This window comes from Galeopterus variegatus, unplaced genomic scaffold, assembly GCF_000696425.1.
Source record: "Galeopterus variegatus unplaced genomic scaffold, G_variegatus-3.0.2 Scaffold76, whole genome shotgun sequence".
Lineage (NCBI taxonomy): Eukaryota > Metazoa > Chordata > Mammalia > Dermoptera > Cynocephalidae > Galeopterus > Galeopterus variegatus.
This window is the reverse complement of record NW_007726187.1, coordinates 1,005,910-1,024,682: the sequence shown is the minus strand read 5'-3', so window position 1 is coordinate 1,024,682 and position 18,773 is coordinate 1,005,910. Positions and strand designations below refer to the sequence as shown.

Sequence of the window (18,773 nt, the reverse complement as noted above, 5' to 3'; positions counted from 1 at the left end):
TTATGAGTTCCCCTATACTGCTACATGTAGAACCTACAGATCCAACAGTGTTAGCAGATAAGGTATGGCATCATTAGCCAGGTAAGATACCTATTCCTACAACCATCCCTTCTCAGGATGGCAAACTGGCATGTATCTTACCAGAAGGGTGAAAACTTCCCCTATTGGTACCAATAACCCTTCTGTCTTTTCGCCCATAGTATTCTGGCTGCAGGCACCGCACCTGAGTCAACTTGGTACATACATACATTGGTGTGATCATCTACTGAATGTGTGTTGAACTGCCCATCAGTATGACTGCAGGATTCCCATGGAGGATCACACCAATGGTGACTACTAACTGGACACATGTGGCTAATAGTTAAAAGGACAGAACTACAAGCCTTAAGGCATACTGAACAAACAACAGGTTATATAAATGCAAGCGTCGTTTATCCTCACTAAGGGAACATCGTGGAAAATTCTGAACGCATAAATTGTATGGTGAGGGACCCTGAAGGGGTGGATTGTTGGGAAAATAGAATAATTTAATCAGGCCCCCTCACCTGCCCATCCAGTTAGGGATGGTGTGGCGCATTCTTTGTAAATAAATTGTGTGTGTGTGGGTGGAGCTAGTGTGCCTGCACGGCACCGCCACCTTGGCTGGCATCTGCCTCGGGCATCCACCCCACACAGCCATGCTCTCTGACCTACAGCTTCCAAGGACCTTTTTGCCAGTTACCTAGCTCATAGATCTACGTGTGAGGGGTCTGGTGACCCAGCCTAGAGTGTGATGGGTTTGTGATCTAGTCTGGAAAATGGGCTTGGGGGGTCTGTGAGCTTGAGTCCCAGCCCTAGCTCCATAATTGTCCCAGTTGGCAGGATTATGGGCAGGTAAAAGAGCCAGACAGAGAAAAACTAAGAAAGATACAGAATGGGGGAGGAGGGGAAAGAACCATTGACTGCCTTCCAATCTTGTAATAAAGGAGTACAGGTATTCATAGACAGATGAATGAGAGGGTTTTATCTGGGGAGCCAAGTCAGAGAGGGTGTGGATTAGACACCATTAGGCTCTGGCATGGCCTGGAGTCCCAAGATGACATCTGCACTTCACGTAGAGTGAGAGGGCAGACCAAAGAGGAGCCAGCACTGGAACTGCACGGCCTCCCTGCAGAAGTGAAGTCGCTGGATATGAAATGCTCTTCTTCAAGAGAAACAAGCTTCATGGCAGGAACTGCAACCATCGTGCAGTTCTGACAGAACTGAAGAAAGACCTAGCAAACCATTCCGGCCTCTGACCTCACTTTTCAGAGAGAAGGAGAGCGAGAGAATGAGCAGAAAAGGTTACTCCAGGGCAGTAGCTGTGTCTTTCTCTTTCCTTGCATCTCACAAGTTCAGAGGGAAAAGCTGGGCACAGTATCAGACATTTCACCACACACATAAAAGAAAAAACCCACAAAAAACCTGAATTCACATTCAGCGTGGAACACCAACAGCATAAAGTTAAGGATCAAAAAAGCAGATGCGCCCACTTGCTCAAGTACCCATCGAATATTTACCATACACCACCTCAAAACAGACAAAAATTTTACCTTCTTTGCTCATAGTCTAGTGGGGGAGAAACAGATGATAAATAAATTATAGGAGAATGGGAATATGTCCAAAAAAATACATTATAAAATATGGCTAATTTTGGGAGACGCTCCTTCAGGTTTCAAAATCAATTCGTAATAATAACTGTGCTTTACATCTGTGTATAGTGTTTTCAGAGTCACAAGGGGCTGTCCTCGTATCATTTCACCTGCTCCACACAGCAGCCCTGTGAAAGGCAGAGCATTTGAAGTAGAGAGGATGGGAGTGGGGGGCACTTAATAGGGAGGAACAGGTGGTAGGCAAAGGTGGTGTGGCTAGGGGAGGGGTGCTGCACTGCAGGACTCTGACTTTTACTTTTGAGTGGGGTGGAAAGTCACCGACGGTTCTGAGTAAGGAAGTGATCTGACTGAGGTTTTCAAATGGCCAGACTAGCTAAGTTCTAGTTCCCACTCTAGAGCAATACAGTAAGTCATTTCACTTCTTTGAGATTCAAGTATCTTCAAGATAATCTTGTCTTCTCAGAATTATTGCAAGGATCAAATGAAGGACACAGGAAAGCTCTTTGTGAACCTGAAAACACTAGAAGCAGGAGTAAAGCACCCAAACATGTGATCCAATGCCAGGGCCTGAAGAAGCAAATGATAATCTCCAAACACTAGTTGTATAGTAGTACATTATAGTAATAATGTACTTTATTTAGACATTTACCCACATCCCATGAAATCAGGAATGGCATTGCAACCAATCCCCCTGGAGAGGAAAGAGGACAAGGAGAGAGGGAAATGAGAATGCTGAAAATAAAGACGAAATCTAAATGTGAAACCAAAAAACCGACAAGAGCTGTGGTGAGTTTGCACTGTGTCAGCTTAGCTAAAGTGGAACTCCATTTCCATTTCCTTGCACAGCCTGGGCTAGGGTTGGCCCAAGGGCAACTGTGAGGGATCAAGGTCAGTGCAGGGCACCAGGCACCCCTGAATCTTGTGCACATTGCTGCTGACCAGCTGGCTCACTTTGCTGCATGGAGCAGCAACTGGACACGGAGCTCCCCCAGCTATGGCAGGATCTCCTTTGGATCTTGGAGTCCTGGGACAGGTACACACACAACTCCACAGCCAAGGGCACCAGCATCTTCTGCAAGTCTCCTTGGTCATCAAGTCTGTAGAAAGTCAGAGACAGATGGGTTGTAGCTTGCCCTTGCAGATTTCAATTTGTCCTTGAGCTCCCCCACTGCAGATCCAGCTTCCTTCTTCCAGATTCCCGTGTCCTACCAGCCGCCACCCACTGACTTCAGTGGCGGGAATCACTGTGTGAGGTCTACCCTAGAGTAAGTCTTCTATTCCATATCTAGTGGGTCTGCTTCTCTAATCAAGCCCCAGCTGTTCTAGAAATTGGCAATGGTCACCTTTGGCAGGCTCATCCTGGTACAGCTCAGTGCAGACCTTGGGGACTTTGGAGCAGAGCTATACTGCCCTTTGAAGATAACTATTTTACTTTTGAGAAACTGCTTTGGCTGCTGACGCCCTGGCAGAGACTGAATGCTTCACCACAGGACACCATGGGCACCAAGTGAAGAAGACACAGCAGGAGCTGCCAGCATGGACCATGGGCTACCTGAGCCATCCGGGAGCATGCCACCATGGGATCAAAGTGGTCTGTGTAAGAGCAGGCTCTGTCAGGGAAGGAAGATGTGGCATGCTGCATGGCAAGCAGCCCGGATGCCCCAACCCCTGCTCCTGCTGCACAGCCTCCTTCTCTCCCCGCCGAGTCACCAGCACTGGATGGTCAAGACTTGAGAGGAGCATGATTAGAAAACTGGACAGACAATGGTCTACAGAAGACGCTGTGAACAGACCTCCACGGAGGGCACACAGTGAGAATACCTGTATACCAGGTGATAGAGCAGCCTTGGTGGAAGTGGACCTTAATAATCAGGTAAACAACACAACCTATTACACACATGTATATGTCAGCCACCTTCCCAAGACTTCTTGTGTAAATGGACTCATGGTCCCATGGTGGCAGGGAGGGAGGTTATGTGTGGAGCTCAGTGACGTGAACTTCCACCCATGCCAACACCTGCCCCCTCCACATGACTCCATTCCTTGGGATATCAGCTGGCCACCTAGTAGCAGGTTATTATCATCAGTCCACTTCCATCAAGAAGAGACAGTAAGTAAATTTGCCTTCTGGGTCCACAATGTTCCTGCCAAAAGCACTGTTTACCACCATGGGATCCCACACAGCACTGCTTCTGAACAAGGAGCCCATTTACAGCAAATAAAGTACAACGGTGGGTTAATGCTCAGGAAATTCACTGGTCTTGCCATATTCCCTGTCACCATGAAGTAGCTGACACAACAGATGGGTGGAATGTTTTTTAATATTCAGTTAACAGTGGCAGCCAATTGATAACACCTTGTAGGGCTGGGAGTAATATCTCCCAGAACGGCTCCCAACAGCACATGCTCTGACTCAGTGGTACCGTGTCTCCCACAGCCAGGATTCACAAGTCCAAGAATCAAAGGTTGGAAATGGTACGGGCTCCTCCTCAGTATTATCCCTGTTGATCTGCCAACAAAATTTTTGCTTTCCTTCCCTAAAATTTTGGACTCCACTGGTCTAAGGGCAGGATATGTCAATGGTCCCATTAAACTGGAAGTGGAGACCGCTACCTGGCCATGCCACGCTCCTCACGCCAGTAAACCAACAGACAAAGAAAGCAGCCCCTGCAGGGCTGTAGGGACTGACCCTGACATTCAAGAAGTTGTTACCACACAGTGGGTGTAAGGAAAAAGTGCCTGGGAACAAGGAGAGACCCTGGGCTGCCTTTTTGGCCCCCCATGCCCTGTGATTAAAGTTAACGGATAATTACAACCATCCAGGACAGGAAGTCCTACTGACAGCCCAGACTGTTCGGAACAGGAAGCTGGGTCACCCCCGTAGACAAGAAGCCACAATCAACCACAGTGCTGGCAGAGGGTGAAGGGAGTGTGGGAGGGGCAGAAGGAAGTCACACACACTAGAGATGACCATTGACCAGGTACAGAAGTGAGGACTGAACTAGTAGGAGCTTTTCTTCCTGCTTTGACATGGAAATCCTTGTACATGCATTGGTTCATCAATGCTTTTTTTCTCTTCTCCTCTCCTAGTCCCCATCTACCATAAGAAGTGCTAGCCGTGGTTAACCCTGCACATCAGAATTTAACTTACAGGCTCTCCGAGGGGAGCATATGATTCAGCCAGAAGAGAATGAATGTCTCTCTTCTCGGAGAGGATAAAGGACTTTCTCTCCAGGGAGTAGGGAGTTTTCCGATGCATGGGCAATAGTCAAATCCCATTAGGCTCGAGCATAATTGTGTTATTGTCGTTATTTGGAAATTCAGCTTGGTTAAAAAAAGGGTGTGCACGGATACTAAACTGACCCAAAATAAACTGTGGTGGTTGTATACTGTATCAACCTAGCAAGTCTGGAATTACGTTTCACAAAATTCCCTTTCTTGAAGGATTCTGGGTTAGGGTGGCCACAAGAAAAATTGGGGAATTATTTTGGAGAAAAACAGGGAGCAGCGCATGGTGCCAGCTGTGCCACCACTCACCTACTGGCCCGCCTGCTGGCCCTACAGACCCTTCAGCTCCTGCCAGGTCTCCCCCTCGTCTTCTGAGTCCTGGGCTAGGCATGCGTGCAGCTCTCTGGGGACAGATTCCAGGTTCTGCTGCGGGTCACTTGTGTCATCAGGACCGGATGAGGTGGGAGAGAGAAGTGGGTTCCAGTTTGTCCTCATAGGTTCCACTCTGTCCTTCCTCTTCCTGAATCCTAATCCAGCTTTTCTTCCAGACTGCCAGCCCTGCCAGACACAGGGGCAGCAGCTTTCCACAGGCCTCTTCACTAGTCCCCACAATTGCATAAGGTCTCCTTCCTACAATGAATCCTTTACTCCACGACATTCATAATGGTTCCACTTCTCTGACAAACCGTAACTGGTACTTTGCTCAACTAAACTGTCTGAAGTCCACATCTAACTGAAGGCAGTGGACCCTGAAAGGCAACTCATCCCCGCTGTTCTCCAAGGGACAGGCAGCTGTGTCCTCGGGCCATCAACTGGGATTCCAACCACACACATTTGATTAAAGAAGCCAGGAGCCAGAGTGTGCTATCGCTGCTGACTCGATGCTCCCCCATGCATGAGTCCTCCATCCTCTTTCTTCTGGAATCAGCGAAACAAGAGTTGCTCACCCATGGCAGCTGAGAAATGGCTTCACTGCAGAGCAGGACATGACACCTCAGCTACACAGAGCTTCTCCAAGTGAAAACCACCAAAGGCTGCCCAAACTCAGACAAAACCACTCCCAGTTTCTAGCCTCGAAAGTATGGCGGGGGGAGGAAGGGGAGAAGAAGGGAAAGAAGGCTAGAGCCGAATGTCCCAAATGCTAGGAAACACCCTCATTAAAAAAAACACTTTCTTTACTCATTGCCATTAAAAATAAAGGAATCCAATGAAGTTTAGAATTATACCAAGCCACTTAATTTTTGTTTTCTAATTAATCTACTACCTTCTTAAACAGCTGACATTTAGAAATTATTTAATTGCCTTTCTCCCAAACAATTCTTAAATGAAAGAGAAATTAAGACATTTAACTTACAGATCTCGAACCTAAAATTTCATAACCTCCTTATCAGGACTATTCCTTTTCTCATTCAGAAAGCAACAAATATTTATTGATATTGGACTTAGTCTATGCTGGGACTATTCCAGAAGCTGAGGAAATGGGCATGAGTGAGCTAGAAAAGGCCCTGTCCTCAAGGGCACACAGCCTCTGTCACCTGGTTTCTACACATTCCCTCTTCACATGCAGGACAACATGCCAACTGAAGAATCTCCTATAATAATCAACTAACAATCAAGTTGGATTCTGCTCTGCTGAAATAGCTATGCTAGTTTATTGCCAGGGAAGAGAAAGATCCAAAATCACAAAGTCTCCATGTGGCAGAGATTTCAGGTAATACTAAAACAACTTCAGGATGAAGGAGAGCATTTCCAGAAGAAGACAGAGGAGGCGAGACCACAGCATGAAAATATTACTCTACTAGAAGCCTCTCAATTAAAATTAGCAATCGCTATTTCACCTTCCACTATCTCTTTTCTTTTTTTAGAAAGCAAGCTGGATTCCCTAAGTTGACACATACCCAGATATTCAACTCATTTTCTTCATGAGTCAATAGCACACTGCCTGAGATAATATTGAGAACAGAAACAAAGCCAATAATTCAAAAGATAATAAAAGATTCCAGAGACAGTTACAGAAAAGTTTTCGATGTCAGCGTGTCATCCCTTATCTGAGTCTGAAAGCTGGGTGCTAACAGAGAGGCACTTCAGGGGGTCATCAGCAGGGAACTAACTAGAGCCATGAGATCTATAATTTTCTGGTAAAGCCTGTGCCAAAAAATTTTTTTTTAGAGAAACAAAGTCTATGACTGAGAGGCCTATTTGTTTTGTACCCAATTCTGTTCAACCCAGCAGCCAGCCTGGTAGAAATTGCTCCATCAAGGCAGGATGAGGGCAGCCCGAGAGGACATGCTCTGGCCACAGGCTAACAGGGGAAGGGCGCACGGCATGAACCCATGGGAACACATCACAAAAAGCCATGTCTCCTGACCATGGGGAACACATCTGATCTGCTGGCACTTGTATCCACAGCAATAAAATTTTACCAATTTTGAGTCCTAAGAAAGATAATCAGAATAAAGGCATCTGAGGAACCTGAGAATTTTCAAAGCCCTTTCTGTGTTTACTACCCCTTTGGATTCGAAATCTACCCCACATTTCCACAATGGTTTATCACGCCCCTGTTGCCTCTCATACCCAGAAAAGGGGCTAGGCTCTCCAACAGCCCTGCAAACCAAGAGACCAGCTCTGGCCGGGCAGAGGCTGCCACTCACTTGATGTGATGTATTCCGGAGCTTTTCCAGGACTCAGTGGCACAGCTTCCTCATAATAACCTTCTGGGAGGGAGGATGTCGGTAATGGTGGAGGCCCACTGTCTGGAGGCTGAGGAAAGAAAACCAAACAACAATGCAGAAATCAGCATGACCATTAGAATGAAGTTCTGTATTTCCAACTAACAGGTGTTGGCCAGCATTCCCTCTTTCCTTTGTAAAGTCTGAGGCAAGGAAGAACCTCATGCTCCAGAGAGGCTCCAAAGGTAGGTTCCTGATGGATCCCTGCTGCTTTCCCGCTCAGTCCCGCCCTCAGCCCAGCCCTGGCGACACGCCCACCCGGGGCCGCTCAGCTCACAGTCAACAAACGTAAGCACTGCCACACTTGAGTGTCATCTGACATACTGCATCAGAGGCACGGAAGACCCCTGCCCCCAGATAACACCAGGCTACCTTCCACTCACCTGCACAGGCCCTCTTCCCCAGGGCTGAGAGAGGGGTCTGTCCCCCTCTTTATCCCCACGACACTACACACACCACTGACCCTCCCAGATCTCAGAAGCTGGGTCTTCCCACAGCCCACCTCACTTGGATGGTGAGCTCCTGGAACTGTTCAAATCTGCCCAGTACTTATCACAGGGTGAGCACTAGATCCGTAGGAGCTGAATTAATGAATGAACTTTGCTCACATTCTTATCATAGTCCTAATAGGCACCAGGAAAACATTAAAAAAAAGCTAATCACCTATGAGCCACTCAATAAAAGAGATGGAAATTATTCTCTGGAGAAGGAGTCTACTCGCTATAAAAACCAATCATATCACAAATTCTTGATAAACTTTAAGACTGAGGCACTCTCTGGTTTTGAAGCCATAACTTTAGAATATAGAAGGGCTGGGAGCTCACTTCACCCCTCAGTACTATCTAAATTCGACCTAGCCTTCAACACTTTCCTGATGACTGTAATCCACACCAATCTCTTCTCCTATGAGCATCTATGAGGATTTGCTGGTCCTATATCTCAATGGTCCTTCCACCAATAGAAAAGGTCCAAGGGAAGGAAGGCCAACATTTATTGAACACCTGCTACCTGCCTGGCACTATACAAAATCTGCACCAGTTACAGGTTACATCAACCAATCCATACGGGAATCCTTCAAGGTACATATTATCTTATACTTTACAGATACAGAAACTGAGGCTAAGAATGTAAAACAGCCTGCTCAAAATCAGGCACTAGTAAAGGACAGAGCAAGGGTTTTCAAACTTATGTTTATATTCTCTCTTTCCCTTCTTCTGTTAATAGTGTGCAACTACTTCACACTAAATTCTGCAAATTGGAGAGAGGTATGTTACAGAGAATGGAACAGAGCAGAGGACCAAAGCTGAAGATCTACCAAGTTAAGGATCCAAGCAGAACAATGTTCCGATGAAATCATGGGTTATTTTTTATGTAAACCCTCTAGAATGTGAAGCTCTGCCACTTTCCATGTAACTCAACTCTGAACCCAAGAAGTCCGTTGTGAATGACTAATCACCACACTGCACATTCAACCCACGCCTTCTTCTCGCCAGATGCAGAAAAGAATTCACTCCAGATCATCTGCACAATATTTCTTCATGAACTTGAAGTCAGTTACCTCCCTGGGCCGGCCCGTGACTCACTCGGGAGAGTGCGGTGCTGATAACACCAAGGCCCCGGGTTCGGATCCCATATAGGGATGGCCGGTTCGCTCACTGGCTGAGCGTGGTACTGACAACACCAAGTCAAGGGTTAAGATCCCCTTACCGGTCATCTTTTTAGAAAAAAAAAAAAAAAAAGAAGTCAGTTACCTCCCTTCCACCCCAGGCCTTGTTCCCTAGACTAAATGATTCCGACTCCCTTGCACTCCTATCAAGAGGCTAGTTTCCAGACAGTCGTAGTTCTGTGGTGTCATGCTGGACAATGTCCTCCTAAAGAGGCAGTTCTTAACATGGAACCTGACACACTGATCTCAGCACCAGGCAGCATCTGCACAGGAGTCCACGCCCAGGTTAAAGTCTCTGCTTCCTGCTTTTGGAAGAGAGCTGTTTGAGTCACTGAGTATCTTTTATTCATGAAATGCATGGTGTTCCAACTTCCTTTTAGTAGGAAGAAATAGTAAATTATTCATGTCCTGGGAAAGCATTACAAATAGTTGAATCCAACAGATGTTTGTTAAATGGTATGGGTCAGACTGCCTTCCTGAGCACTGCAATCAACACAGAGGTATGTATAGGAAGGAGCTTACTCTCTGAGCTGATGGGATTTCCCAACAGATACTTTCAAACCCTACTGGTGGCCATGTATGTGGCACAACCTTTCGATAGATATGCCCTTAGATCCAATAATTCCACTTGCAGAAATACATACTACAGAGGTCAGTTGATCATGTGAGGAAAAAATGTATAAGGGTGTTCCATAAAAGTTTTTTAGCAAAATCTAAAACAACCTAAACATTCCTCAAGAGAAGAATGCTTAGACATACTGCTACATGCATGTGCAAGCATTTAAAAGGACAGTGCCTGTACGCATTTATTTACTTGAAAAATCTCTACTGGACACTGTGAATGAAAGAAAACAGGTGTACTATGATCCCTTTATATAAAATGTGTGTCTTTATGCTGACATACAACAAAAACAGAAGGTCATTTACCAAAAATGTTAACAAATGGTCGCCTCTTGTTTTATATCTCTGTAATACTTAGATTTTCTACATGTTGTCATTAAAAAAAAACACACACACAAAACTATTTGCACTTTGAAATAATACCCCTCAAAAGAGCAGTCCTAGAGAAACACCCTCTCCCTGCAGAAAGGATCAGCACTCCACTCCCACATACCGTGTACCCTTGAAATCCTGCACAGGGGCTCCAGACACTCATGGCTTGTTAAAAGTAAACAGGAGAGCAGCTGAAAAGAAGGACCCAAACTGTTACTTAGTACCATTGCTTTCAGAGGAAAAAGTTCTATCAGACCCCTTCCAATAGGTAAAATTGACTGAAATCACAATTAACAAGAATTTTAAAAAACAGGGAAGGCACATTTTCAAAGGCATCATGGGAAACAAGCGCATAAAATGAAGAGGAGGACGACTCAGACACGCAGGAGGAGCCACGTCAGGTCCAGCCTGGGTCCTGGGCCCGTGCCACCTCCCCATGACCCCGAGTCCCAGTTTCCTCACCTGCAAGTGAGGGCGCTGCCTCATGGTGATCTCTGGGGCCCATTCCAGCTCTGAGATTCCGATTCTGGTATTCTTATAAAGTTACAGGTCAACAGGCAATAAAGCCAACTTAACCTCTTTCAGAACTGTAGTGAGAGCTGACCATGCATCCTCACTGAAGGACAGATGACATTCTCATCTCTGGTCAGAGCAGGGACTTCGAGTGCACCTTTTACAGCAACACTGCCCCCCTCATGGATGACTGTAACTGGACTTCACAATATCCCACCAGCATCAGAAGACCCCAGAGGCTCACACAGCCCTAACACCACCTCACACTTGTCCCAGTGTTTGCCTGGACCGCCTCTCACAAGACACACGCTGACGAAATAAGGGTCTCGAGTTTAACCACCACAGTGTCTTTCGTTACTTAAAAAGAGACATAGGAACCACCTCCTCAGAGAATGAATAAACTTTGCCTCTGCTGTGCTCTAGAAATAAGACAGAAATGACAGAGTGCCAGTTACTAAATAACTTCTACATTCACTGAAATATTTCTCCCTCAAATTAATACTTAACTGAAAGTTCCTTAACTTTTTAGTTCAGAAAATCTTATCTAGCTTAAGTTATTATAAACTTCTCTTTTAAGGTCTCTAGTAGGAAGGTCTCCAGAAAAACCAGTACTTCGGACTGCGTAGTAACATAATCTATAGGCTTGCCTGGCTTACTGTACTGGCCACAATTTCATTTCCCATTTTTTTGGAAAGAAAAGCCCATTAGTATCTGCCTTTGCTACTTTAAGGAAAAGCCTCAAAGAAAATTCTTTTTCCAATAATAATAACATGATAATAAAATAAATTATCTTATGTAACTGTATGGTACAAATACAATAATACAAATTATTATTATTACTAATAACTACTATTTACAGTTTGTCTACTATGTGCCAGACATGCTCCTGGAATACTTTAATATTTTTTCTCTCCATCAGAAAATAACACAGACGTATAGGTATATTGATTGCGGCTTCACAAATGAGGAACCTGAGGTTCAGGAGAGTAAAAAGCCTGCCCGAGGTCAGGCACGCTGGTAAGTGGAGGAGGAAGTACTGGAGGCAGCACTCTGCTGACCTGGCAGCTGCCACCACGATATCCATTCCGCACCCAGAACTGCAGTGGCCGAGCGGAATAGCGCGTGAGGAAGGAACAAACCAACCAAACCCATCCCTTATACATCACACAGAGGAACCAGACCCACAATTTGCAGAGGAAGACTGGCCCCCCGACATTATTACAGCATGCCCCTCACCTTTACCCTCTCGCTGTCTAAGGGGCATTCTGCCTCTCTGTGGCTCCCACATCTTCCATACTCCTACCCTGATTTGTTCCTTAGTCCTCTGTACAAGAAACACCAATAAACTTTGAGACCTGATTTTAGCCGAGAAAAATATAAGCCTAGAGTCTGAAATCACTTTCTGACTTTAATTCTATATATACAGTGGTGCATCCAGATTCTATGCTTCCGGTTACGGTGATTACAGTCTGTTAAGAGTAACAGCCAAATGTTACATCATCTGAGATGAGAAATTAGGGTTCAAGTTCCAATTCTGTCACGTGTCAGCAAAACACTTTTCTAACTGCCATGAGTATTTGGGCAGCGCTGTATGCTATAGCACTACGCCATAATCTAAACTCCCCATGCCGTCGGTCATCTTTTAGGAAGGTATCCAGGCTGCTGAGGGAAATTGAATTGGACTAAAGTAATTTCAATGGATAATAAAATTTTATCGTCTAAACTGCAAGAATGACTTCAACCTTAACACAAAGAACTTTGAGTAAGAATTCTTGGCAAAATAAAAGTCTATCCAAATTACACCCCATTCCATTCTGATCACTATTTAATTTGCATTCCACACAGCACTTGGGTAAACACTGGGAAAATATTCATGCATATTTTCTTGAGTTTTCTCTAGTTTTATTTGTGCACGACGATGAAGAATGAAAGCCCTGGGAGGCCAAGTCATCTCCCCTTCTTTTTTCTCCACCAGTAGGTAGGCATCCAGATGGAAGGTGAAGCAGCCCAACAGAGGGTAGTAAATAGAACACATATTTGAAATGAATTTAAGATAAAGATACCACTGGGATTATTCAAGAAACAACTCTGAGGTTCACAAAAGATGAGGAAAAAATGAAACAAGATGGTTCACATCCACTAAAAAGAACACATCTTATTCCACAGGGAAATGTACAGTTCTCTTGTTTTAAGTCATGAGATTTAGTCCTAACTCTGCAACTAGTAAAATTCCTAATTTTGTCACATAATCTCAAAGAGCCTCATAATTTCATGCGTCAAATAAAGTGCTATAGAAGTACCTGAGAGAAGATAAGATGCGGTCAACAGGCACGGTGATTAGAGCTGGAGTCCACACTTCACCGTTGCACAGAGACAAAGAGGAAGAAGGGCGGGTGCGTGCCGGGGGCTGGGGAGGGGAACGGGAGTCAGTGTGCTTAATGGGGACAGACTTTCAGTTTGGGAAGATGAAGAAGTTCTGGAAATGGATAGTGGTGATGGTTGTGCCACCATGGGAATGTACCTAATGCCTGAACTGTACAGTTAAAAATGGTTAAAATGGTAAATTTTATGTTACATATATTTTACCACAATAAAAGAAAATTTATCTGCTGACATAAAATGGCATCAAATTTACATACCTCTAAGTCCTAAAATATCAAAGAATTAAATTTCTCTCATCTATCCTTCGAAACATGATGTAACCCCATGCTGTTTAAGTTACTGAATAAAAATATTTCTAGAAAATGGCTTGATCAGGTGTTATATTGTCCTACAGCCCCAAAAGGAGTCTCCCTTACTCTTTTTCATCTCTGTCACAAAGATCTGAGATAGTCCTGCTTTCAGACTTGGTGCTATTCTGAAGAACAAGAGGAGGAAATGAAGCAATGAAGCACCCACAGGGCTTGCCTGCACCAGACCCCTTCAGTGAAATTGCTGCTCCAGAGCTGGGCAGCGGGTCCCAGGCAGCCAGCATCAACACAGATGGGATCCATTTCCCAGGGGTCAGGGCGCGCCTCTTTAAGGTCTCTTTCCGGCACTTGCTGCCGACTAAGCACTATCAGTTTGATAGCTTCACAGCTCTCAGTATGAAACAAAAACAAAGACCTTTTGAAAGCCACAGTTCTTCCCAGAATTGTTTTTATTATACATGTGCATATTTTGGCCTCTTCCAGGCTCCCCTTGAAACGCAAAGGAGCAGAGCAAACTGTTAAACACACTACATACCACGTTTGTGATTTCAAAGAGTCAGGAGAAGTTCTGAATTTCAACATCACACACACAGCTACACTCTTATGAGCACTTTCAAAGATGTATGAGACATGTAGAAGGAATCACCAGTTCACGCCAGACACCTCTGGCACCTAGCACACTGACTCTAACACAAAACAGTGACATTCAAAACAGTAACATTCATCCCTGTACTGACAAAAGCATCATCAACATTACAAAAGTGACTTTTTGACATGTTCCCAGCCTTGAGTCATCATCAGTGTTTACTACATATACAATGTGGGAAAAATAAACACCACCTTCAAAAGCTTAAAATTTCGTGTAATTAAAAGAATGTCAAGAGATAGGTAATGACTGCATAAAGCGCTGTTAGGCACTAAATGGGATAAAATGTAAAAGATAATTCTTATTTCTTGAAGAGTTTAAAACACAAATAACTGTGAAAATGGGCAGTATTCAATTCGACACACCCCACAAAAGATGTAAAGACGAATTGTGAGAATGGTTAAGATGCATGAGAAATAACTCCCAGCTACAGTAACTCACACACTTTAAAAAATCCTTTAATGGTTTGCCATTGCTTTGATGATCAATTCCAAGCTTCTCTGCGTGGCCACATATCCTTGGTAATTTAACCCCTGCAGAGTCTTCCAGTCTCATCTGCAGAATACCCTCAAATCCCATTATCCAGCAATGCACAGCTACTTGCAACGCTCCCAGGACTCCTGGCTCCCTTTTTTGGCTCATGCTTTAATTTATGGTACATCCTCCACCAGCACAGTTTCCTGCCCATTCCATCTTTACCCCACTACATGCGAGTTCTCCTGAAAGCTAACTTGCCAATATGACCGAATGGCCAAAAGCCAATTCACCAAAGGCAAACTTAACTTACTGAATGACTGGCTTACTTGCTGAATGACAAATTCACTGAGAAACTACCAGAAAAATATAGTGGCACTATCTTACCCAAGCTCCACTGACTGGACTCACTGAGTTGACGATGTTCTCTATTCCCTCTGTAAAACATCCCGACTAATGTCCACAAAATGCTACTTTCATGGCCAACAGGCTCTTCTCTAGAGCACCAATGAAATAGTCCCACCAGTTGAGTTGCCTATTACTGATAGTCAGCTTTTTTCTTTAATTTCTTATTGCTATGATTATTCACTTTTTACAGAAATAAACCTATTAAAAAATCTGAGATGCTTTAGAAAGCTTCAGTCAAGACAAACTGAAAAGAAAAAAAGCAGCTTAATTAGGCGTAGGTAAGTCAACTATAAAAAAACATGGCAACATTCATACAGTTTTAGAGATCCTAAACTCAGATTGTGTTACAAAAACTGGAGATTATTAACAATAAAATCATGAGTATAGATTATGCAGAAAAGACACGCAGAATCCAACAAGTAGCCCCATAATTAAAAAATGCAGCCCTTGGCCTTACACCAAAAACTTAGTCTCATAGCACGTGACAACATGGCTTGGATGCTGAAGGAAAAACTCTCCTGATACCCACATATGAGGCACCAGTAGGAAGATATTACCCATTGGTCAAACTGTTACTCAAATGTTATCTGTTTAAATTTAAAATATTTAAAGCATAAGCATACCTTTTTAAAATTTTCTCACTTTAACCAACATTTTTGATTAACCAACTACCGGTGCTGATTACCAGTAGGAGGGCTTCTCACATCCCTCAGACCAGGGCAGTGTGTCACGGCCACTTTGCAGCCAAAGGCGGGGGCACAGCATAAGCAGGAGAGAGCGAGAGGAAGGAGAGGGAGAGAGGACAAATGAATTAATGAGCAACACACTGCATTTGAGGATAAATACACAGAAATGGATTGATGATTCAATGGTCAAAAATGGCAGAAAATGATGACCAGTCAATGAGTGGGCTGTCTAAAACTGGCATCCAAACTGACATTCACTCCATCTGGCTGGCACATGAGGATGTGACATGTTGGGATGGAACTTTAGTAGCACTAGAGAAGAGTCCATGGAACTCACATAACCTGCAACTCTTCTGGCTGCTTCTAGAGGTTTTTATTTCACCCTCATCTCAAAACACCTTTCCCTACTTGAAATGTGATGATAAAATACAGATACGGAATACTGAGACACATCACGGGAGAGTCACAGGTTCAAGACAAGCTTAGAAAGAAAAGCAAAGACAAACCAGAAGACGAAGACCAGGAAAGCAATGAACTGACTTCCCATCGAGTTCGTTTTTTAGGTAAATAACCTATCAGTAAATAGGATTAATATTGTTGAATTATACATTTCTGGTCTATAATTTCACATTATATCTAAAAATAGCAAATGAGACAATGAAAAAAATAAAAGCTAATCAAATCATAGATTTTTATAACAAACAGGATGAGAGTTAAAAGGAGAAAAATGATTAAAAAGAAGTTTATAAAGAAGGAAAAATACATAACACATAATGTTAACAAAAGAAAAAACAGCATATAAAAATAAAATATTCAATGTGCTCGCAACTGTAAAAACATAAAATGTATGGGACAGAAATATAATGCAAGGTACACATGTGAGCCACACATGCAATTTAAATTTTTCTAGTAGCCATAGAAACTGAATAAATTGATTTTATTAATATATCTTCAACTCAATATATCTAAAATATTATAATTCAACATTTTATGGACTTAATAATTATTGAGATATTTTATATCCTTCTTTTGATACTAAGTCTCCCAAATCCAGTGTGTATTTTAAATTTATATCACATTCAACTGGCACTAGCCACATTGTAAGGTCTCAACAGCCACTTAAGGCTAGTAGCCCCTGTGTGGGACAGCACAGGTAGGCAGAGCACAGGCTAGAAGAAAATACACCCAAATGAGAACAGTGGCTCTCCTAGGAAGAAGGGAATATAGATAACTTGTATTTACTTCTTTAGTTTCTTTTTTTTTCCCTCCACATTTTCCACAGTGACCTGGTTAGAAATGTAGCATCTAAGGCCCTATCCAGACCTAGTGAATCAGAATCTGCATTTCAACAAGATGCCTAGGTGATTCATTTGGACATTAAAGTTTGAGAAGTGCTGCTCTAAACAGTAATAACTTCTATACTTAAATATATGCAAGGCATATATCCTAAGCATTTGAGATAAATTAACTCTCTTAATCTTCACAATGACCCTGAGGTGCCTGAGACACACAGAAGTTGTGCTAACCTGTCCAAAATCACATACGTCAGAGGCAGAGCTGGTGGTGGAGAGCAGGCAGCCCTGTCCCGGAGCATGCACCTGCTACTCCAGGGCCCCCTCCACGCTAAACTGTGTCCTCCCGTCTGTGAGTCCAGGAGCTCACGTCTGCTTTGCTGCCATGCCTCCAAACTAGTACTGCTGAGAAAAGGCTGGATTTGAAGTCAAAAACAAGGTGACGATTTTTGCCCTTCCTACTTATTATATGACCTTTAGAAAATCACACATCTTCACTGACCCTCAATTTCCTTTTCTGGAAAATGGGTGTGCATACTCTTCACATAATAAGAGGTGTTTTTTGAGGTCAATAAGGGTTCTTTGAGATCAAGTTGTGAGGATTAAAAAAAATTATAAGTGCAACAATAACAATCATGATCTGTGATATATATTAGGAACCCAACAAGTGCTGATTTCCTTCTGTCCCTTCCTACAACTATAATTATTGAGTACCTCCTAGACACTGGACACTATGGTAGGGACCAGGTAGAGACAAAGATAAATAAGACATGGTCCTGCCTTCCCACAGCTCATATCCTGGTGGAGAGAGAGTTAAATGATTCACACTGAAGGCAAACATAAAAAGAGAATGGTAAGTAACCACATTTGCCATAACTTTGAACAAAAGCCGACTTTCCCTGAGTAAGCAAATTAGAAAACAGCAAAATGCAGAAATTGCTAAGTGGTACACGAGAAACTGCACATGTGAGAGTCTCCAGATTGAAAAAGACAGCAGAAAAAGAAAACAAAGCAAATTTTGAATGCACAAAATCAAATAAAATACACATTCCTGGAATATGTACACATTTTCTATCTTGAAAAAAAATTGATATTAAATCCCAGAAGAAGCAAAACAATGAATATTAAAGTTACAGACTGACGTATTCAAATTCAGAGTTAACTCCAAAAGAGGGTCAATTCCTCAAGCTCTGCCCACATGATTTTGCCTGCTAAGTCCTCTGACTTTTTTTTTTAATCTGACTTAAGAACAGATTTCCATGGACCTGTTGCTCCAGCGATTGGCAAAGAAACACCAGCTCCCTAATGGAAGGCTACACTTAGAGTATACCAATTGCTATTACTAGCAGTTTCCTCAGCCCTAAAAAGGCATTCAAAGGAGTGCCTCAGGCAAAACAAGGCCTCTGCTCCCCAGGAACAGGCTTCTATCAGATGCCCCTACAACCCGGGCCTCCAGTGACGACTGCTGAGATGGTAGGATCTGAACTCACCAGCCAGGGCTGAGGGATCTCCGGCAGAGGCATCTGAGGAGGGGCTGGCAGGCTGTTGGTGGTCTCTTGCTTCGGAGCATGATCTTTCACTTCAAAACCTGTAAGTATTAACCAGAACCACAGAACTGAATGAGGATGATGATGACACCACTAGCAGCTGAGCCCCGTGTTCAACAGTTTGCAATGTCTATTTTCTCTAATCCTTTATAACAGTCATGCAAGGTGGGTATTACTATTCTCCACTTTACAGGTACAGAATCTATGGCAAAGGAAGGAAGGAAGGAAGGAAGGAAGGGAGGGAGGGAGGGAGGGAGGGAGGGAGGGAAG

General features: G+C 43.6%; 1 protein-coding gene across 1 annotated transcript in view; it reads right to left on the bottom strand.

Annotated features, from left to right (window-relative positions):
* AFAP1 (actin filament associated protein 1) overlaps positions 1-18,773 on the bottom strand; it is a 148,736-nt gene that overhangs the window by 85,950 nt on the left and 44,013 nt on the right. Inside the window, exons 3-4 of the mRNA XM_008578719.1 lie at positions 18,447-18,544; positions 7,511-7,619 (exon numbers count right to left, since the gene is read on the bottom strand). Coding sequence (XP_008576941.1) covers positions 7,511-7,619; positions 18,447-18,544 — 207 coding nt within the window. The remainder of the gene's footprint in view (positions 1-7,510; positions 7,620-18,446; positions 18,545-18,773) is intronic.